Source organism: Lepidochelys kempii, chromosome 5, assembly GCF_965140285.1.
Source record: "Lepidochelys kempii isolate rLepKem1 chromosome 5, rLepKem1.hap1, whole genome shotgun sequence".
In the NCBI taxonomy this organism is placed as follows: domain Eukaryota; kingdom Metazoa; phylum Chordata; order Testudines; family Cheloniidae; genus Lepidochelys; species Lepidochelys kempii.
Window position 1 is genome coordinate 47,238,693 of NC_136384.1, and position 22,986 is coordinate 47,261,678.

The 22,986-nt window shown below is 42.4% G+C and overlaps 1 protein-coding gene across 4 annotated transcripts in view; it reads right to left on the reverse strand.

The window, feature by feature from the left end:
• The window catches only part of IQGAP2 (IQ motif containing GTPase activating protein 2), a 229,770-nt gene that overhangs the window by 96,575 nt on the left and 110,209 nt on the right, over positions 1-22,986 (reverse strand). For all 4 annotated transcript variants that reach the window (XM_073344187.2, XM_073344188.1, XM_073344186.1 and 1 more), the window contains 5 exons: positions 16,850-17,006; positions 11,929-12,006; positions 9,105-9,181; positions 2,509-2,576; positions 2,009-2,122 (listed from right to left, as the gene is read on the reverse strand). In XM_073344187.2, coding sequence (XP_073200288.1) covers positions 2,009-2,122; positions 2,509-2,576; positions 9,105-9,181; positions 11,929-12,006; positions 16,850-17,006 — 494 coding nt within the window. The remainder of the gene's footprint in view (positions 1-2,008; positions 2,123-2,508; positions 2,577-9,104; positions 9,182-11,928; positions 12,007-16,849; positions 17,007-22,986) is intronic.

A 22,986-nucleotide genomic window follows, 5' to 3' on the forward strand; every position in this document is an offset into this window, starting at 1 on the left:
TTCCTCTATTTTCCTTGTTAGAAATCCAGATCAGAGATAGAATGAGCCAGGAACAAGAGGTCCAGTGGGAGATATGGAGGAACCAGCTCTTTGTCTAAACCCTGCAGGGGTCCTAAGAGGAGAGATCATAGAAGGATCCATAAAAGGAGACTCAATATCTTCTAGCCTCTTCTTCCTAGCAGGAGATGAAAAAGAGGATCTTGGAATCAGAGAAACATGACACCTCTTAGAGCTCTTGCATTTCACACACTGCTCAATATGTCGGAAGGTGAACCTGGGCTGCCATGGTGACAGAACTTTCTGGAACCAATGATGTAGCTGGATCAGAAATGGAAGCCGAAGCAGGAACAGACAGTGGAACTGATGATTGAGATGATATCGGATCCAGTGTTATACGCAAGTCCAGCTCCCTCACTACTGATGCTAAGGGCAGATCAAGTCTGCATTTCAGTGCTGTAGACACCTTGTCTGGATCAGATAGCTCTAATGCATGGGAACCAGCACTGCTAACAGGCCCTTTGTCCTTTTGCCTCTCTTTTCAGTGCCAACTGTCACACCACCACCAAAGGCACTGATGACCCCAGTTCTGGTGCATCAATGACCCCTAGATCTGGAAGGGGATGCTGAAGCTCATCCTGGTCCTGAAGCTGCAGAGGTTCCACCAGGGTCAGAGAAGTGGGAGGCATGAGGCACAGCACCAGTGAGGATAGCTGAACTGTCTCTTGCTCTCTTCTGGAACTGGTGCAGTGGTCTCTGGCCATGTGGCCCTCAGTTCAGCCACATGTAGCCTCAGAGGCTTAACTGAGGGATTGGCAGGGATCAGATCCAGTCCTGGATGTGGGTGCAGCCTCTTGGAACCTGTTGGCCCTTTGTTGGTGCCAACTGGTGGAGAGACTCGTTTTTTTTCAACCCTGGACTGTAGAGTTGCTCAGAATCAGACGGTCTGGTCTAGGGTCAAGGGTTTCCTTCAGGAGATGGAGCTGTAAATGAGTTTCCCTATCCTTTCTGGCTCTGTGAGTACAAGTCCCACAGATAGAAGGCAAACAACCTTCGCCTGGGCACTTGAGGCACTGCCCAGGCAGGAAATGCACTTCTTAAAATCCAGCCTTTTCTGCTTCTGAAGTTCCACCATAACACAGGCCTAAAAAGGAATCACTAACAGCGAATGCTAATTATCTAAGAAGAAAGAGGCTCTGGTTCCAAAGAAACTAGAGATTCACATCTGTTCATGGCACTCGGTTGGAAGGAACTGCATGGTGAGGGGGCTCCACCCCCTATATAGCCTCACTTTCAGAATAATGTAATGCTGAGGGGAGGAGCAGCATGAGAGCTAGAAGACTGTTCTACCGCAAGGCAGCATAAGGTGGTGCAGCACCCATATATGGAATTATGCAGAGCCATTTGAAGAACCTCTAGTTCTATTCTTCATTCTATCACTGGTTCACTTATATGGCTTGAGTAAGACAATTAACTTCTCTGTTCTCCGTTTTGTATCTCTGAAATGGCATAGAAAAAATTGTTCTAACAAGGGTCTGAAGTTAAATATAGGCTTATGTTATAGTCCACACTTTACCTTTAGGAATTTGTTAGAAGATTTTGGCCTATACCATTTCACAAAAAACTGAAATGCAGACAGATTAACCAATTTGCCCAATGCTAGATATCTGTATTGTTAATAAAAGAATTATGAACTTTTATTTTTGTCAGACAGACCTAAGAAGGTACAATTCCCTGCTCCAAAGAACTCTCAGACAAACAGATTAAAAAAACCCTCATGATAATAACTTAACAGTTACTCAGTCAAGACGTGCACATCTTGACAATTATTAAAAAGGTAACAAATATGGGAAATGATGGTAATTTAGACAAGGAATCAAAAATATTAACTACCACCTACAACTGTTACTTCCAAGTAATATTTTAAATGAAATGACTCAAAACCATCAACAGCTTATGCAAAAACGGTCAATTCAGGTATTAGGTGGAAAACATGGTAAAGATGACTTACATGCAGCTTCATCCACGGATAATTCACTGGCCAGAATCCCACCAATTTTGCTAAAAGCCGGCATCTGTATACCATACTTCTCCAACTCCTTTCGCATGTTACTGATTTCCTCCTCTATTTATACATTAAAAAAGGAAAGTTGGAAACGATTAACAGAATGAAGTTCTCAGAACTTCACGAGCACTCAGAACTAAAACTGATTTATAATTTTAAAAGCTAAGACTTTGTTAACTTAGTTTTTTCATTTGGCTAAAAAAACTCAGTTTCAAAACCGTAACAAATGTGCCATGTAAATTCCTTCCCCACCATCTTTCAAAGGCTGACATTCATTAAAAAATAGCAGCCTCCCAATCGCTTCAATTAGGATGTGTGCAGAATGTTGGGAGAGGAGAGGGAAAAACTCACATTAGAGAGAGAGTAGGTTGTTAGAAACAGTAACATTAGCAGGTTTCATCGATGCAATAGATTAGCTACAATATGACTAATTAAAACAGACTTACCTGTAAAGTCTACTTTTCCCAGTAAATCCTGGATCTGTGGTGCAATACCTAGTTTGAACAGATATAAACTGCAAAGAAGAAAAATACTAAAGTCACAATGCCAGAAACTTGCATATTCAATAAAATGCCTGCTTTTTATAGAACCAAATCAGTGCTTATGATGATGATCAGCAGATCTGAGTTACCTAGGAAAGAATTTTCTGTAGTATCTGGCTGATGAATCTTGCCCATATGCTCAGGGTTTAGCTGATCGCAATATTTGGGATCGGGAAGGAATTTTCCTCCAGGGCAGATTGGAAGAGGCCCTGGAGGTTTTCACCTTCCTCTGTAGCATGGGGCACTGTTCACTCGCTGGAGGATTCTCTGCTCCTTTAAGTCTTTAAACTACGATTTGAGGACTTCAATAGCACAGACATAGGTGAGAGGTTTTTTGCAGGAGTGGTGGGTGAAATTCTGTGGCCTGCATTGTGCAGGAGGTCAGACTAGATGATCATAATGGTCCCTTCTGACCTAAATATCTATGAATCTATGAATTAGAATGTTACTACATTAAACACATCTTTAACTATTGACTTCTGTGGACAGAGATGGGATAAATTTGACCATCAGACTATTTTCTATGGTGCATCGTAAACTGTGTGAGCGTAGAGAAGGAGAAGTAATCTTCACAAGATGGAGATATTCCAAGGAGCTCTCTTGGATGGGGACAGGACACAGATGGAATGCAAGACTTTTTGCCTGTACTGAAATATTTCATTGTATGGAAAGGGAGAGGTACAGGTACACACAAAGATAAATCCTTGATGCTGGATTCATACAAAATAGCCCTTTAAAATACAGAATTAGTAAAGTGAAACTCAAAAGCTAATATATCAGGAATCCCATGACATGAAAATTAAGTGAAAGTTTTTATAACTAATAATTACAATTTGGGATCAGTCTATTGTCTAGTTTATGTACTGCAACAGGAAATTTAGATATTATTGGATCCATATAAACAGTAATAGGTGAAGGGCATGGTTCCATATAAGCTGGAATGCAGTAACCAGCAAATATTGGATGGTATTTCCAACATTCAGCTTCAAATCCAAGTCTGGACACTCAGCATTGAAGACATAGTAGTCCTTTTCACATGCACTATTCAAAATTAGGAATACTGTTTGCAGAACCCACATGTTTTTAGTTAAAGAAAAAGTTTCACCTTAGTTTTCCTAAGACTAAGCATATTTAATATTGAGCGAGAACGAGAGAGCGCGAGCGTGCGAGCTCAGTATTTCAATCTCAAATAGCCCCTTAAAAAGCCCAACCAAACTCTTCAGCTTACTAAGTGCTCTTATGCTTTTAGAGAGCTGAAAAAAGTTCAGTGCAATTGAGTGCTCTCCAGGAACCATTATTTTCATTTTGGTGTAACAAGAAAACCCATATTAATTATTCTTAAAGTTATATAGTGCCATCTGGATAACAGCTGAGTAAATTCACATCTTTATTCATATCTTCTGACCATGTGCAAGGCCTTTAATGTAAAAAGTCAGGAGTTGCCAGAATTTATTTTGACTACAGAATTAATATTTTTGTGATTTTTTTGGTGGGGTGAAGCTCAAATTTCAAACAAGGCACTTTACTTCTAAATATTTATAAGAGGGGGAGGCTATTTTGCCTTTAAAAAAGGCACCTCCGCCCCAACCCCCATGTCATCTCCACACATTGCAGCAAGCATATTCGGTCTTTTTTCAGTTGCCCGTTAATTGCAGGAGACGACATTATTAAGTGTATTTGTTAACAGCGGCCACAGACATTTTCTGTTCTAATTAAGAGGGACACCACTGGTTTCGTCTCCCCTCTTCACCACCACCACTGGGACAGAGGAAGCAGGTGTCACTGCAACATCCAATCCCACCTTCATATCTCATCACACAGAAGTCTTCAGATTGCTTCAACACTTGGAATCATTCCATCTGCCACCCTCAATTTACAAGAATGCCTTAAATAAATTAACAATTAAATGAAAAAAAGTTAAAATTCACCTAAAAAGCCCCAAACTACCCCAGTCTCTTTGCATTAGCCCAGTCCTCCCTTTTACCACAAACTGCTTTTTTGTTAGTCTTCCCTTGCCATGTTTTGAAAGGTTTTTGCTGTAACCTCTTTAAGGCCAGGACTATGGGCTTGTGCACACTATCACTTACTTAGGTATAATTTAAGTCGCTCCGGGGTGTGGAAAAGCCAAGTGACATCAGTTAAACTGATCTAAGGCCCCCTGTGGGCAACCTTACATCAACGGGAGAAGTTCTCCCCCGTCAGCATAGAGCGCCTGCACGGGCAGAACTACAGCAGAGCAGCCGCTGTAGTGATTCTGGTGTAGACTGGCCCTCTGTCTTGTCTGAAGTGTCCAATAAAAAAATGGCATGATAGCCGGGGAAATGCTGGCTTTTTAGCAGTCACCACTGTATAATATATAGTACTGCAAAAGAACAGAAGTGGTTTGGAATATGGCAGATAAATGTACGATTTCAATCTCTTGTGCAAACTACAGTTCTACTGTACATGGTTGAGTAATGTGGTCTATGGTCTATTCTCCTCGGCTTGGAGGAGTTTACCACAAGGTGGTGCTTGGAGCTTGCTTTTCATTTTGTTTAAAAAAAAAATGTACGGGTAGTCAGGAATGCAACTGCCTTCTTTTGTATTAAGGAATACATTCGCTGGAAAACATGCATATCTAATGCATGTTCTTTGTAATAAGGCTTAATTTTTAATGTGAATATTAACAAACGTGCATCTGAACAATGACTTAAAGCCAGTTAGTTTAAAAACATTTTACTGTGTGGGAATGGCTCAATTTAATAGATTACTCATGGGGCATATGTTTACTGGGAACCTTATTAGTGAGTACTCCTATTAAGGAGCAGGAATCAATATTCATAGCATTTCATTCAAGTGAGGCAGTTTGGAACTTGAAATGGTCACAACCAACTACTGCTATCAGTTACTCCATTAGCTCAAGTGGCAGAGGTATGTGCTGCGGATCTAAAGACTCAAACCCAGCTCATTAGCCATGTGAGTATCAACATAAAAAACAAACCCGAAAAAAAACAAAACAAAACAAAAACAAACAAAAAACCATCAAATTCCATCAACTGGACTTTTTTTTTTAAAAGCTAGGAATTTAGAGAGACTAAAAGTTATATTAAAAGAACATTATTACAGTTTCAAAGTCAACCACTCAAAAGTTAAGTGCCAGATTAAGGTTGCACAAGCATCCTTAATTCAGCCTTCTTGTGCATATGCATTATGGTACAGTCTTTAATTACGTGATCACATTTCCCGCCCCACAGAACCCCTGCTTTATTCCATGCGCTAACTGGATGCGCTTAATGAGCAGCGGGTCAATATTTTGTTTTCTCCTTATTGTTCAATATGTGGTCACAGTCCTTATCCACTGGGCACCGTTCAAATCACTGGGCACCTGCTCCAAATACAGAATTCAGAGTTTCCTCATGGGCTTTTTGGTAGGGCTCATCACTATAGTATGGCTGTCACAAATATTTTATTTTCACAACATTTGTGAGGTGGCATTAATCCCATTTTACAGATGGGGAACCGAGGCACAGAGAGATTAAAGTCAAGAACATCCATTAATTTGGGTGCTCAGTTTGAAGTGACGAGATCCTGATTCACTTAGCATTATTCTTTTAAAGCACAGCTCCCATTGACTTCAGGAGCAGCTGAGAGTGCTCAGCATTTCTGCAAATCAAACACTAGGATCTCACATTGTGGATTCTCACAAAACAAGCAACAGTTAGTGGCCACGTCTGAAATGTTTAGTTTAAGCAACTTGACGAGCATCACATAGGAGGGCTGTAGTACAGGCAGGGATAGAATCCAGTTCTACTCCAGAGCAACATTCAGTTGCCTTAGGCAAGAGTTCATCCTGTCTTCTGCAATCCCCTGCCTCATTCAAACATGCCTTCCAAGTTCTGAAGCAAATGGCTATAGGGTCCTACAGAACATAGCCTGTCACACTGTACAACCATGATTACGGATACAATTTAGTCACAGATTTTGGCCTGTGCCATGCACGCGCGCGCGCGCACACACACACCCCCGTCCCGTGGCAGTGGAGCTCAGGCTATCAGTCCCCCCACCATGGGGCTCCAGCTGACATTTCTACCTTTGCTCCCAAGTCCTCTCACTCCCAGTTTTTTTTTTTACACTAAAAATGAAAGACAGGGCACAGGCTCCCGTGATTTTTTGTTTATTGCCTGCAACCTGTTGGTTATTTTTAGTAAAAGTCATGGTGACAAAAATCTTAACCTTAACCATGATTTACCCCCAGATCACCATCCACCTTTTGTATTGAATCCATCAAGGGTCTTGGAGAAAAACATATGATCATGTAATTAAAGACTATCATAATGCGCATACACAAGGAGGATGAATTAAGGGTACACAGCCAACCTTAATTCTGGCATTTCTTAACTTTAATGCGGCAAATTCAAGCATTTAAATGTTATTTTAATGGAGCTGTGTGTGTAATGCAAGACAGACTTTGGGGCTTAAGCTGCAAGACAATTACAGTAGAGAAATGTACCACATGGTCATGGTGCATTTTAGAAGAGGTCAGAGAAAATGTGGACAGAGTGCAGTGACTTTATGCCTGCGTCTTACACATCAAGTCAAAGCAGCAAAGGGTTAAATGCTGTCAAAAGGAAGGGTGGGCAATTCATGGTACAGAATCACCAGCCGATAGTACCATTTTGTTTTTTGTTTGTTTTTAAGATTTGAGTGTGGTAACTTTGTGCTGATATGTACCATAGCAAGGAGGATTTAAGTGAAATGTAAACAAATTGAGAATGAAGGGCAAGAAACCACACGGATCAGCTCTGATGTTTTGGCATGCATCCTGACCAAGGTCAGGCTGCAGAAGGGAAAATGAATACCTCAAGAACCAAACCGTTGCAAAACACAGCTCAAGAAGGAAAATACTAATTGTTACACTGTTATTGCAAGCAACATGCAAAGCTGAAGCAAATGTTTAAAAAAAAGATACAGGAAATATGGGTAAAAAGTATTAGTCAATCCCACAATTGATTAAGTCTTTACTTTCAGCAAATATAACCATTTGAAAGCCTGGTCTGGAGAACATCTGAATAAAGATCATGACATCACCGAAATGGAACTTAGCCCACCATTTCTTTATAAGCTGCTTAATATTAAGAGCCCCATGTGTCCACTTCAGGAAATCATTTCAAGCTTACACAAGACACTCACTGACAGAAAGACCAGCTCCATAGTTTTAGACTATAGCTACCCTCCTGTATTTATGTAACCATTGTGATGCTGTCCAGTTAATATTACACCAAATGCAATAATTTAAATGGCAACACTTATTGCAAAAGAATTTATATGACTGCTAAGGCCAAACTTCCAGCATTTGGAAAGAAACATTAAATGTTGGATGTATACCTTATTTACTGGTATTAGGCACACTTCTTACACAAGACTGCAGGAGCAGGATTTCAACAATTATGCTATAAGTAAAACATTTCACCTATGGCACATTTACTAGTTCCTAGGGCTACTGACATGCCAAATGGCTCAGCTATGAATGTTGACAAAACAGAATAGTCAAATGATGCCCAAAACTCATCTTTACAATCCTGACACTAAGAAAAGTTATGGAAGGAAAAGGCTTCCATAGATGGCAAGAGAGCTTCACAGAACCAGGAAGGAGTCTAGTCTGCAAATACCACCACCACGGACAGAACGTCAGAGACAGAGGTTCTAGACTTTTACACTTTAAACATCAAGAGGAAGAATTTTTAAGGCAGAAAAAGCTTTTAGTTCCACTATAGTGATGTAACCAAAACTTCCCTGGCTTTGTACTGCATTACAACTAAACTAGCTAGATATCTATAAGAGAAATGTGCCCAACATTTAAAACCTGAGGCAAAATAGATTGGGGGTATGAATGATTAAGAATGTATGTACTTCACTTTGGAAGGCAACAGTTCTAATTTGGTGTCAAGGCACAGCTTCAAGTGCCTCATTTTCATTCCCCTGGTCAACACATTTGTACTGGCATTGTTTTAACATGGAAGCTCAATTAAGTGTACCAGCACTTATTTGTAGAAATGGGAAATTAGTGCGGTGACACAGTTTCAAGAGGTTGGGCACAGCCTATAATTTTAATCAGGTTCTGGAGGAAGTTCCCATCGCTCTAAAAAGGTGATTTTTACTTAGGGTCTCAAGATTAAGAGGTCTCACAAACAGCTTTTTTATTTTAAACAAATGCTTCAACTTTCCAAATGGTGTGTTTGTAGGAGATTCATGCAGACAGCCCTCCTATGTATTTCAGTAGTTTTTTAAAAAAAACTTCGATTTCAGAAGTATTTGCCCAATAGTGCTGTAATATAAATTCATTCAGGCTTACATTGTATTCAAAAACCCATGACCCAGAACAAAGTCAATAAACTTAACACACTAAAGTTTTAAAGTACTACCTTTTGTTAAGAACACCAGTTACTTGAAGCCAGTTTGAAACTATAGGCCTGAAAGTTGGTCACCAAATCTAAATTTCCTCCCACCCCATCACTAGTTACCTTAGTGCATGAATGCAGTATATCATTTTAGGTATGTTTTTCCTATCATAGACATCTGTAGTCTCGGGATAAAAGATCTAAAAAATAAAGAATAGAATTGTTATTCTTACTCTCTCATTAGTCCAACTGGGCCCCCTAGAGAACAGTGATGCTACATTACAATAGCTTTAAATGGTCATTACTAGACATATTAGATATCTAGAACTGCAAGCAGTGTCAAGGTGCTGTACTAGTTTAATTTTATCAACATTACATATTTAACATTTATGAGCATTATTCCATGATCCATTGAGCATGCTTTTAAAGTGAAAAACACATTATATAACATCTGCCTATTTTATTTAATTTGCTCTTCATTTTAATGAAGTACTGAAAGAATAAGTATATAGATACAATGTTGTTTGGAACCTCATAAGGACAGAGATTTTGTAAACGTCATACAGAAATCCAAGGTACTTAAGGACATTACTGCAACTTGTAAAGCTTAATTGTGAACCAATGTTGACAAAAGGCGAATACTTCGTATATATAAAAGTTTACATTTTCAGAGCACCGTACAAACTAATCCTTGACACCCTGACAGGGAAGGCATTGTCTCCATTTAACAGAGGAGGAAGCGGAGATACAGAGAAATTAAGTGACTTGGCCGAGGCCACACCATAAATTAGCAGTAAAGCCAGAATCAGAACTTAGAACGACTAAATTCCAGCCTGGGGTTCAACTCACAAAACACTGCTTCTCAAATTAAGAAAAAGAGTGCTCTGCCAAGATACCTAGCACTAGTGGTGCATGCTTCCATGCGGAGAGCTAAATTTCAAAATGAGTTCAACCCCATGCTTCCAGGTCAGAAGAGGTTGGGAGCACTATGGAGGCTGTGTAAACCAGGGGCCCATTGGTGCGATCTGGCAGAGGGCACAGAGGATTTTACAGGGATCCCCTGGGTCAAATATTGGACAACCATTCACCGAAGGGGGGGGGAGGGAAGGCATATGAGGTCTCCACTGAAAACCAGTAGCCCAGTGGTCATCATTATGACTGAAAAATGTATGTACAGGTAATATTTAAGGAGTTCGGTATCTATACTGAAAATTATGCTCTTACAGTCTTGGTGTTAAGCAGGTCACCAGGAGGTGACCTACCTAGGAGATGTTGCTTTCAGGCAACAGGTAACAGCCATCTATCTTGCTGTCTGGTCATTTGTATATTATACACCTCTCAATGTATGCCTATTTGCATACTGAGCCAGAGCCAAAAACTAAGAAACTGCAAATTCTACGAGATTAAACGAACAGGAAGGAGGGGCCTGTTTATGAATACAGACAAAGGATAGTTTGGTATATCCTGGGGTGGAAAGAAATACAGGGGGTCCTTTACTGAGGAGGCAAACTGACAGCATGCTTGTCTCATGTAAGGAGGGTTATAAGCAGCCTGGCTGAAAAGCACTGCGATGATTCTGGGGGAGCAATACTCTACAGGACATGAGATTAGTTAATTAAGTCTAGGTTCTAGAATGCATGTTATGATTTAATTTCATTTGTAACCATGTGTTTCCCACACTTCTACTTGCTTTTACTTGACTCTCTAAGCTTTTTAAAACAAACTTAGATATGTTTATAGTAAAAAAGTGTAAGTGCAGTGAGTTATGCAAAGCAGCGATCTGAAGCAAAACTGGTAAACTGGGGTGTCATGCTTCTTTGGAAGCAGCAAATTGTGAATATTGTGAGTGTCCAGCAGACCCAGGCCTGGACAGGCCAGGCAGACTCTTGGAAAGCTCAAGGGTTGGGCTGTGCCTAAGCAGCTGTAGAGAGCAGCAAGGCCTGCAAGGCCTAGAGTGAAGTGCTTATGTTGCCCATGTTCAGTGGAGTTGGGGAGCTGTCCTCCCATTAGGTACAGACAAAACTTCCTCAAGCTAAAGGCAGGTGATAACGAGGTGCCTCACAACTTGGAATACCCACAGGGAGAGTCATAGGCAACACTCCATATCATTATGTCACCACGCCTGTGGCTGATTCAGCAAGCTCTTGGCCCTTCTAGACCCTCCCTGGCACAGAGGGGACATGACATGAGTGAAACCTTTCAGAGAGGGAGACAGAGTAGAAGTAAGAGAAGCTAGATATCTGATGAACTGACATAGCCAGCCACCAAATAAATTGAACAAGCCTAAAGCAAGCAATAGGGTCTGAAATAAGAGTTAATATTCTACAGATATGAAGAGGCAAAAGAGCTTTTTAAGAAACATTGCTGGCTAACAAGCTGCCTCAGCAAATGCATAAAGGTGCAGAAGTGTCATTGGTCCCCAGTGACTGAGATGCACCAAGCACTGTTCCGAAAACAGCCACAGCAAAGGCTTCCACCCAGCCTTGTATTAAATATCTTTGATCAGGAGAAACTGTTGACAGGCAACACAGAAAGGGAGAGAAAAGCAAAGGGAATGTGTAAGGTGGGGGCAAAGAGAGAAGGGGAGGAGGACAGGAAGTAACATGAAAGAAACCCAGAGAACTCATTAAGAGTGAATCAGATAGAAGGACAGCATGGGATCTACTGTGAAGATTCAGGAGAGACTAGAAAAAGTCACTGGAAATAAATAGGAAGAAAATAGGACAAAATAATGAGTAGCAGATGGAAGGTGACAGGGGACAAAAGACACTGAAAGGAAACAAACATTTCTAAACTTTAGATTTCCTGAACTAGGTCTTCCCGTACTGAAGCTTTCAACAATATTTTATTTAAGCAAATTAAGGAGAAGATAATCTCACTGTTTTAGTTAACTTTGTCCGTGGGTCATGTCATTTAAATTGTTGTGTCATGTCATTTAAATACTTACCTTAGGTAGACCAATGGATTCCATTGCCCTTAGCCATTGCACAGTATTATCCGTGTGTCGAAAATGAAGGCCCGATCTCTAATATGGAAGGAGGGGAGGAGGAAGACAAGAGATTATTATTTTGAATGATTATTTTCTTTTGCTATTTACCTGCCTTTGCTTAACAATTTTACACTTCTCCTGTGAATAACATTCTAAGTTTTCAATATGTGACCCTAAAACCAGAGTGTTTCAGCTGCGTGCCAAATCATAAGGCAGTTACATGCCATTTAACTCATCCTCTTAGGTGGACTTTGTAATCCCAATGCCTGTGCCCAAAATCCTGTTTCCAAGCAAGTTTGTTCAAAGAGTCCCATTGTTAAGAGGTGAAGAGGCATTCTAGATGCCTTCTTGCTTATTAGGCTCCTATCATAGAATCACAGAATATCAGGGTTGGAAGGGACCTCAGGAGGTCATCTAGTCCAACCCCCTGCTCACAGCAGGACCAATCCCCAATTAAATCATCCCAGCCAGGGCTTTGTCAAGCCTGACCTTAAAAACTTCTAAGGAAGGAGATTCTACCACCTCCCTAGGTAACGCATTCCAGTGTTTCACCACCCTCCTAGCGAAAAAGTTTTTCCTAATATCCAACCTAAAGCTCCCCCACTGCAACCCGAGACCATTACTCCTTGTCCTGTCCCCTTCTACCACTGAGAATAGTCTAGAACCATCCTCTCTGGAACCACCTCTCAGGTAGTTGAAAGCAGCTATCAAATCCCCCCTCATTCTTCTCTTCTGCAGACTAAACAATCCTAGTTCCCTCAGCCTCTCCTCATAAGTCATGTGTTCCAGACCCCTAATCATTTTTGTTGCCCTTCGCTGGACTCTCTCCAATTTATCCACATCCTTCTTGTAGTGTGGGGCCCAAAACTGGACACAGTACTCCAGATCCAGAACTCCAGAACTCCTGTTCTGGTTGGGCAAGGCAAGCCTGAATACAAATATGAGAGACAGGGCTGTTACAAAAAAGGGATGTTTAGTCATTAATGTCTCCAGGAGAACCGGGGAGTTCAGGTGATTTGTAATTAGAGGTGTGTGCAATTTAGAAAAGAGCCCATGAAAATCATTTTTGCCAAGAATCTGAGAAGTGGGCCCACTTAACTGAAATATCATACTAATTTTTCCACTAAAAGAACAAGCCTTATTCCACTGAAAATTCACTCATTTCCTTTTTTTTTTTTTAAAGTCCATTCTGAGCACAAGTAGTCTTTAAAATCTTAAGTTGGAAATTTGAAGTATCCATGATTTTAATGCAAAACATTTAATTAAGTTTTGTAGAAAAGCAATATTTGAAGAAGGCAGAATTTCCTGAAATTGCAAACAGTTTTCAAGACTATTGGAAGAAGCATTTCAGCATTTGGCCAGCTTGCCAGGTGTGGATTCAGAAATCCCTCCCTTTTCATGGGACACGACTATGGTATGGATAAATTAGACAAAGCTCTGCTTTCTTTTGAGTTTGACCTTGGACTTTTGGTGCTCTTGGTTCTATATTTTTTCCAAACCATCTCCAGAAAAGGAGGCCAGGGGAAAGAGGCAGAGGTACCTTGAAAAGAGACCAGAAAAGCCTGTTTTTCCATCCTTTACTTATGTATGCAAGAAAATATATAATAGATTAGTTATTAGTTGCTACTGATGTAAGTTTAAGATGCCATATATGCATTTGAATGTTAAGTACTTGAGAGCTGTGAACATGTTTAGCTCTGTTCTGTAAAGTGCCATTTAATCACAGCTGGTCAAAAAATTCACAGAAAAATTTCAAATTCTTTAATTTCACGATTAAAGCTCACCATTTAAAAAGAAATTTCCCATAAAAAGCCAGAACTTTTTTTTTTAAATGATTTCTTTCAGTACAAGTTCTCACTTTGAAAAAAGCAGTTTCCAAAGTTGACAGTCCTAGAATCCAATCTTCTGAGGCATAATTTCCCAATGAAAGCGTCACATGAACATATGCATGTGCAAAACTCATATCCTCTTCTTATAGCTTGCTTAAAAAGCAACAGAAAAAAGCCTCCCTAAGCACCATTCATCCCTCCATCCAATTTCAACAGGCAATATCTGAGAACCTATTCCACATGCAAGTGCCCACCTGGCATTTCCAGGTAACTCCTTGATTGCAACTCTAGAAGTCTCACCACTATAAGAAACCAACTATACCAAAATTTGGTCACTGAAATCGTGAATTTGAAAAAAGTATGTGAAATCTTGGAAACAGCTGTTAAAAACACATTTGACTATGTCTCCAAACCAAGCAGGGTCACGACGTGGTGGAGTCACAGCACCACTCAGGTTCGGCCTGTCCACCCCTCTGTAGATTACATCAACCTGAATCTACTTCCTATGTGAAGCTGGAGATGTGCTGGTGAGCTGCTCCAAGCTTCAGTCTGAAGGTAACTCCCCACTAGCACATTCCTTTGAATGAAAGGTCTTATGAGTCATAATGGTATGAAATAAAAGCTTTTCAGATCCAGTCTAGGTCAACTGTGACTAAAAAATACCATTTGATTGCTGTCCAATGACCTATGCAAGTTGAGTCTGGTTGTCTCAGTTTCCTAGTGGGCACGTGGCCACATCACAAAAATTTTGGCACCAACTGGCACTGGTTTTGTAGTCTCAGCAGTAGCAGGATTGTAAGCATAGGGAAATAACTACTTTCTCCTTCATGGGAGAGGCCCCTTTAGGTCAGAGTTGACTCAGTGCTGAAGCAGTATGGAGAATTTTGGTTTTTTGCTGTTCTTGGACTTCCCAAAAAGCTTGCACCTCTCTACTCACATGGCAAGAGGATTTCACACTCAGGGTTTGTAATTCATGTAAAAAATTCACACTAAGTTCATATAAAAGTTATGATGAAAACAGGCACAAACATGCCAGTTTGTGAATTATACTAGTAATCAGTTATCCTATTTTCAGCCACACAACTGCTGAAAATGAGGGGTTTTTGTGTTTTATAAGAGAGCTTGAACTGGCAGTTTTTCAACATTTTTGGCTTTGAATACATCACTTCAGTTACCACATAACAGTATCTTTGTACAGAAAAGATATGACACATGAGAAAATTTGCACCATAGACTTTCTGTACTAATCACCAAAATTTAAGATGAGGCATTTCTAAAGGTAAATCTACATTAAAGTTATATACAATTGCCTGTTGTAGTGGTATCTGGAGTTCCTTCCACCTTAAGATCAATAGCAATGACAAAGTTTCTAGTGGACTTCATATTTGGTAGTATTACTTAGTTTTTATGGAGATGAAACTAACAACAAGACAGGTCTACACCTGTACAGACTTCTTTCGAAAGATTGCAGTTTTTCATAAATTAAAAACATAGTATTTTGTAATGTCTTCTGAAATACACATACAATTTGCAATGCAGTATGATAAACCGTTCAAGATTCCAACTCAGTAACGGGACGTGCATGTAACTTGGGACACATCTACACAAAGCATGTACATCACAGCACGCTGTGGTGTAAATCTATAGCATTCCTGCGGGCTGCACATTGACTGTCTGTGTGGAGCCTGCTGCTATGCACTAAAAGTTCCCAAGGTCATTTCAGTACATACTAGGGAACTTTTATTGCACAGCAACAGTGTCCACACAGACAGTCAATGTGCAAAACTCATATGTGCAAACTCAGCACACTAGAAAGCTATAAATTTACACCACAGCTCGTCATGCCATATGTGTTCATGTAGACAAGCTTGTAAGTCACAAATATTTACAATCTAAAAACATATGGAATATAAAATCAGTTGGATCACCACTACATTTCAAGCCTCAAATTCAGGACTCAAGGTTTATTTTCCCCTAACAATTGACAAGACCACCACTTAAAAAACAAAACAAAAAAAGGGAAGAAAAATACTCCTGTTTTAGGGGCCACTAGAGAGACAGAAACCTGAACTACAGATGTGGCAGGTAAGCAAGAGAAAATTTTTAATCTTTTAAAAGTATAAACACAATTTTTAAGCTATATACATTTTTTTAATCTCATGAGATCCTGAACAGATTTTGGACCTGCACAGAGAACACCCCAAAAAACAGATCTACCTTTAAAATTTGCATTCTCCAGCTGTCTCCTTACGCAAACTGAAATAAAGCAGCTCTTAAAGGAGGTCCCCAAATATAAACTAATGTACATACACGCATTCTCCATCATCACCAAGTAACTATGCAGCTTGTGAATTTAACAGCAGAGCTTGATTTGTTTGACTGATTTTTGTTCCTCCATGATAAAGTGTCTGATATTAAAACAAAAACATGCAGATCTCATAAGGGGGATATTTGCTAACAAATTATACAGCAGTTCATGTAAGAATTTGGTAATTGTTTTTAAAAATAGTCTCATAGAGCTTTAGGCCCCTATTTCCTAATGGATTGTAATTTTACAAATGGTAATGCTTTGTGTCCTTACCAAAAAGTTTTCACTGGAGCTGAAAGTACTTTTTTTTGGTCTTAAAAAACCCTTAAGTACAGCTATCATGTTTTTTTCTGTATAGTGGTTATTCATATTTTATCATATTGCCTCCCTGCTCTTCAGTGCCACAAGTTCATGTCCCAGCTGGTGACCACAGTCAGTCCTTCATTGGACTATGGGGAGTTATACAGTAATTTGTGTGTGCAACTGGCGGGAGAAAGAAAGGTAGAGTAATTTTCCTAACTAAAAGTACAACACAGATCTTAAAAAGTGAAACAAGAGGAGTAGAATTCCAGATGTATTAGGACACAACACAGTCTGCTGATGCAGAAAATCTTAACATGACATAAGCACTCATTAGCTTTCTGCAAAGCCCAGTGCTAAAACATTTAAACAGAGTGGGAAAGATAGAGAAACAAATATTTAACTTTTGGTTTTAATCAGCTGCCAACGAAACCTTAGTTACCTTATACCGTGTCTGTTCCACATCATAGATTTTCTTCTCAGAGACCATTTTAGGGGCAAAGAACTTTGCTAGTTTGGCAAGGTAAACTCCATTTCTTAAGCCTTCTTCCAGTTCAGTAGTGGGTGGCAGTTCTTCAGCCAAACAGACCTCCATCCACCTACAAAACACACGGCCAAGAATTACCGTTTCTGTTGGTTGCAATTTTAACATGGTACAGTATATTAGAACTGTGATGCCATTATATGCTCGCACTCTGAGTAACCACCACCCAACAACTCCACACCCCTTAGATGTCAGTAAAAGCACCGACGCATGCACAGAGCAACAGAAGAAGAGGTCCCCATGTGCTCATTGGCACGACAAATCAAAACTATTACAAAACGAGCCATGACAGCTTTGGTCTCAGGGATACTTTGGTAACGGAGTCAAAGCTCCTGAACTATGCCTTCTGACTCAGAATAATAAGTAAAGAATGGGAAGAGCATGTGGGGAGGGGGAGGAGTTAAACACTACTTTCCCAGTGTCCCTGGTTTAGCAAGTCTTGGGATGTCCAAGCTTACACACTCTCCACCCACGGATAACTTCTAGCCCCATTACCCATGGCTGCTATTACCCCTAGTCATAAGAGCAGAGTCTTTATGAAGAATATAAATAATTACCTATTCCTACTCAAAGGCTGGCTTTATAGGTCTATAGAAGTGACTCCAGACCCAGTTAACCAATGTGTACTTGCACAGCTCTCAGGATGGGTCCCTCAACCACCAACAGAAAAGAAAAGGTCTGAGCAGCTGGTGGCTCGGGGACCGCATCTAACCCGTCAGATCACTTTATTTGGCCTATTACCCCACATAGCGGAAGGTGGGCAGGGAGAAGTTTTCTCCCCCCACTGTGTTACTCCTGCATTCTTTGTGTGGACCTGCTGCTGGCCATAATGCATGCTGCTGCTGTGAGTGTGCTCTATTGCTCTAGTAGGGGATGGCACTACATAACTGCCCCAGGAGCTGTTTCCTTAGAAGCACGCATGGTCTGGCTACTGTTGCTGACTAACCGCCTTGAGAGCTGGCGCTGCTTGTTATTACCCCATGGATGAGTATGTAGCTATTTTGGGGTGGAGAGAAGAGAAAGACCTTTGGCCCACCAAAGGGTTTTAGTGGAATCTGTAGCCCGCTGCTGCTGCTGTCACATGCTCTAAGTTTATGGGAGGTGGTAGGTTCCCAATTTCCGTAGTGCACAGGGCCCCAAAATTCTTTAATCTGGCTTCAATGGCGCAGTCTTTACTCAAGTTCTTATGCTGCACCCAGAGCAGAGTCCCTTCCATTAGTGCATTAAGCAATGCGTATTGCACCCTACTTGGGTGAGCTTTTCTTCTTGCTTGCTGTTTTTGACCTGATGGTGGTGTCCCCTTCATTTATGTATTAATGAAGGGAAGGTGAAAGTGTGCCTTGCCCTTGGAATAGAAAGTGCTGAGGTTTGTGGTAATTCTTGAATCCTGCCAGTGTTTTCTCCAGTTTTGAGCCACTCCCCCAAGAAAGCTCTGCTGCGCTCACAAATGACTGTTACCTTTAAATAGACAATTCTGTTGTGCCAGAGGAAGGGAGTTGTCACATGCGGTCCTTGCATTAAAAATTCAGGTTGATCTTTTCGGTATCCTGGGTCCCGATCATTAAATGACTTGGGGTATGTCTACACTACGAAATTAGGTTGAATTTAAAAAAGTCTTTTTTTAGAAATCGTTTTTATATAGTCAATTGTGTCCCCCCACAAAAAATGCTCTAAGTGCATTAAAGTGCATTAACTTGGCGGAGTGCTTCCACAGTACCGAGGCTAGCGTCTACTTCCGGAGTGTTGCACTGTGGGTAGCTATCCCACAGTTCCCGCAGTCTCTGCTGCCCATTGGAATTCTGGGTTGAAATCCCAATGCCTGATGGGGAAAAAATATTGTCACGGGTGGTTCTGGGTACTTGTCATCAGGCCCACCCTCCCTCCGTGAAAGCAAGGGCAGACAATCGTTTTGCGCCTTTTTTCCTGAGTTACCTGTGCAGACGCCATACCACGGCAAGCATGGAGCCTGCTCAGCTCACTGTCATCATATGCCTCCTGAGTGCTCGCAGACGCGGTACTGTATTGCTACACATCAGCAGCAACCCATTGCCTTGTGGCAGCAGACGGTACAATAGGCCTGAAAACCATCCTCATCATGTCCGAGGTGCTTCTGGCCCAGATATGGGTGCAGGGACTAAATTAGGAGTGACTCAACCAGATCACTCTCTTTAGTCCTGCAGGCAGTCCTATTGTACCATCTTATGGTGAGCAGGCAGGAGATGAGGATGGCTAGCAGTCCTATTGTACCATCTTCTGCCGGGCAGCCAGTAGATGTGGATGGCTTGCAGTCCTTCTGAACAGTCTGCTGCCAGCCAAAGATGTAAGAGATAGATGAAGTGGATCAAAACAAGAAATAGAACAGATTTGTTTTGTATTCATTTGCTCCCCACTCCCTCCGTGAAGTCCTGCCTGAAATACCAGAGGAAGGGAGAGTTTAGTGGGTTGAGCATTGGCCTGCTAAACCCAGGTGTTTGAGTTCAATCCTTGAGGGGGCCATTCTGTGAGACAGTTGTTTTTCTTTCTCCTTGATGTAAAGCTACCCCCTTTGTTGATTTTAATTCCCAGTAAGCCAGCCCTGTAAGCCATGTCATCAGTTGCCCCCCCTCCGTCAGAGCAACGGCAGACAATCGTTCTGCACCTTTTCTCTTTGCAGACGCCATACCACGGCAAGCATGGAGCCCTCTCAGATCACTTTGGCAATTATGAGCACATTAAACACCACGCGCATTATCCAGCAGTATATGCAGCACCAGAACCCGGCAAAGCGAAACCGGGCGAGTAGGCGATGTCAGCGTGGTGACGAGAGTGATGAGGACATGGACACAGACTTCTCTCAAAGAATGGGCCCTGGCAATGCAGGTATCATGGTGCTAATGGGGCAGGTTCATGCCATGGAAAGCAGATTCTGGGCCCGGGAAACAAGCACAGACTAGTGGGACCGCATAGTGTTGTGGGTCTCGGACGATTCCCAGTGGCTGCAAAACTTTCGCATACATAAGGGCGCTTTCCTTGAACTTTGTGACTTGCTTTCCCCTGCCCTGAAGCACATGAATACCAAGATAAGAGCAGCCCTCACAGTTGAGAAGTGAGTGGCAATAGCCCTGTGGAAGCTTGCAATGCCAGACAGCTACCGGTCAGTCAGGAATAATTTGGAGTAGGCAAATCTACTGTGGGGGCTGCTGTGATGCAAGTAGCCCACGCAATCAAAGATCTGCTGATATCAAGGGTAGTGACCCTGGGAAATGTGCAGGTCACAGTGGATGGCTTTGCTGCAATGGGATTCCCTAACTGTGGTGGGGCCATAGACGGAACCCATATTCCTATCTTGGCACCAGAGCACCAAGCACATAAACCACAAGGGGTACTTTTCAATAGTGCTGCAAGTACTGGTGGATCATAAGGGACATTTCACCAACATCAACATGGGAGGGCCGGGAAAGGTACATGACGCTCGCATCTTCAGGAACTCTGGTCTGTTTCAAAAGCTGCAGGAAGGGACTTTATTCCCAGACCAGAAAATAACCGTTGGGGATGTTGAAATGCCTATAGTTATCCTTGGGGACCCAACCTACCCCTTAATGCCATGGCTCAGGAAGCCATACACAGGCAGCCTGGACAGTAGTCAGGAGCTGTTCAACCACAGGCTGAGCAAGCGCAGAATGGTGGCAGAATGTGCATTTGGATGTTTAAAAGCACACTGGCGCAGTTTACTGACTCGGTTAGACGTCAGCGAAACCAATATTCCCACTGTTATTACTGCTTGCTGTGCACTCCACAATATCTGTGAGAGTAAGGGGGAGATGTTTATGGCGGGGTGGGAGGTTGATGCAAATCGCCTGGCCGCTGGTTATGCACAGCCAGACACCAGGGCAGTTAGAAGTGCACAGGAGGGTGCAGTGCGCATCAGAGAACCTTTGAAAACCAGTTTCATGACTGGCCAGGCTACGGTGTGAAAGTTCCATTGGTTTCTCCTTGATGGAACCCCCCCCCCCCGGCCCCTTGGTTCACTCTACTTCCCTGTAAGCTAACCACCCTCCCCTCCTCCCTTTGATCACCGCTTGCAGAGGCAATAAAGTCATTGTTGCTTCACATTCATGCATTCTTTATTAATTCATCACACAAATAGGGGGATAACTACTAAGGTAGCCAAGGAGGGGTGGTGGAGGAGAGAAGCACCAGGAGGGGTGGTGGAGGAGGGAAGGACAAGGCCACACAGCACTTTAAAAGTTTAAAACTTTAAAACTTATTGAATGCCAGCCTGCTGTTGCTTGGGCAATCCTCTGGGGTGGAGTGGCTGGGTGGCCGGAGGCCCCCTCACTGCGTTCTTGGGCGTCTGGGGGAGGAGGCTATGGAACTTGGGGAGGAGGGCAGTTGGTTACACAGGGGCTGTAGCGGCGGTCTGTGCTCCTGCTGCCTTTCCTGCAGCTCAACCGTACGCTGGAGCATATTAGTTTAATCCTCCAGCTGCCTCAGCCTCCTCTCATCACGCTGCCGCTACCTTTCAACAATGGCTACACTCTTTCATGGTAAACCTTACTGTTAACATTACATACACAGCACATGTGCTTTCGTTACAAGGTCGCATTTTGCCTCCCCACAGCACGTGGCTAGTCCCTCCACCCTCCCCGTGGCTAACAGCGGGGAACATTTCTGTTCAGCCACAGGCAAACAGCCCAGCAGGAACGGGCACCTCTGAATGTCCCCTTAAGAAAAGCACCCTATTTCAGTCAGGTGACCATGAATGATATCACTCTCCTGAGGATAACACAGAGAGATAAAGAACAGATGTTGTTTGAATGCCAGCAGACATACACTGCAATGCTTTGTTCTACAATGATTCCTGAGTACGTGCTACTGGCCTGGAGTGGTAAAGTGTCCTACCATGGTGAATGGAATAAGGCTGCCCTCCCCAGAAACCTTTTGCAAAGGCTTTGGGAGTATATCCAGGAGAGCCACGAATGCCAGGGCAAATTAATCATTAAACATGCTTGCTTAAGGTACACTCACCAGAGGTCCCTTCTCCACCTGACGGGTCTAGGAGGCAGCCTTGGGTAGGTTCGGGGGCGACTGCCTCCAGGTCCACGGTGAGAAACAGTTCCTGGCTGTCAGGAAATACGGTTTCTCCGCTTGCTTGCTGTGAGTTATCTACAACCACTTCCTCCTTCTCCTCCTCGTCCCCAAAATCTGCTTCCGTGTTGCCACCATCTCCATTGAAGGAGTCAAACAACACGGCTGGGGTAGTGGTGGCTGAACCCCCTAAAATGGCATGCAGCTCATCATAGAAGCGACATGTTTTGGGCTCTGACCCGGAGCGGCCGTTCGCCTCTCTGGTTTTCTGGTAGGCTTGCCTCAGCTCCTTAAGTTTCACGCGGCACTGCTTCGGGTCCCTGTTATGGCCTCTGTCCTTCGTGCCCTGGGAGATTTTGACAAATGTTTTGGCATTTCAAAAACTGGAACGGAGTTCTGATAGCACGGATTCCTCTCCCCATACAGCGATCAGATCCTGTACCTCCCATTCGGTCCATGCTGGAGCTCTTTTGCGATTCTGGGACTCCATGGTCACCTCTGCCGATGAGCTCTGCATGGTCACCTGCAGCTTGCCACGCTGGCCAAACAGGAAATTGAAATTCAAAAGTTCGCGGGCCTTTTCCTGTCTATCTGGCCAGTGCATCTGAGTTGAGAGTGCTGTCCAGAGCGGTCACAATGGAGCACTCTGGGATAGCTCCCAGAGGCCAATACCGTCTAATTGTGTCCACAATACCCCAAATTCGACCTAGCAAGGCTGATTTCAGCGCTAATCCCCTTGTTGGGGGTGAAGTAAGGAAATCCATTTTAAGAGCCCTTTAAGTCGAAAAACGGCTTCGTCATGTGGATGGGTGCAGGGTTAAACCAATTTAACGCTGCTAAATTCGACCTCAACTCCTAGTGTAGACCAGGGCTTGAAGAGAAGGATTGAGTCCTAGAACTTGATGTGATATTATATAGGGACTCAGTATAAGGAACAGAGGATACATTTGATGTACTCATGGTAACCC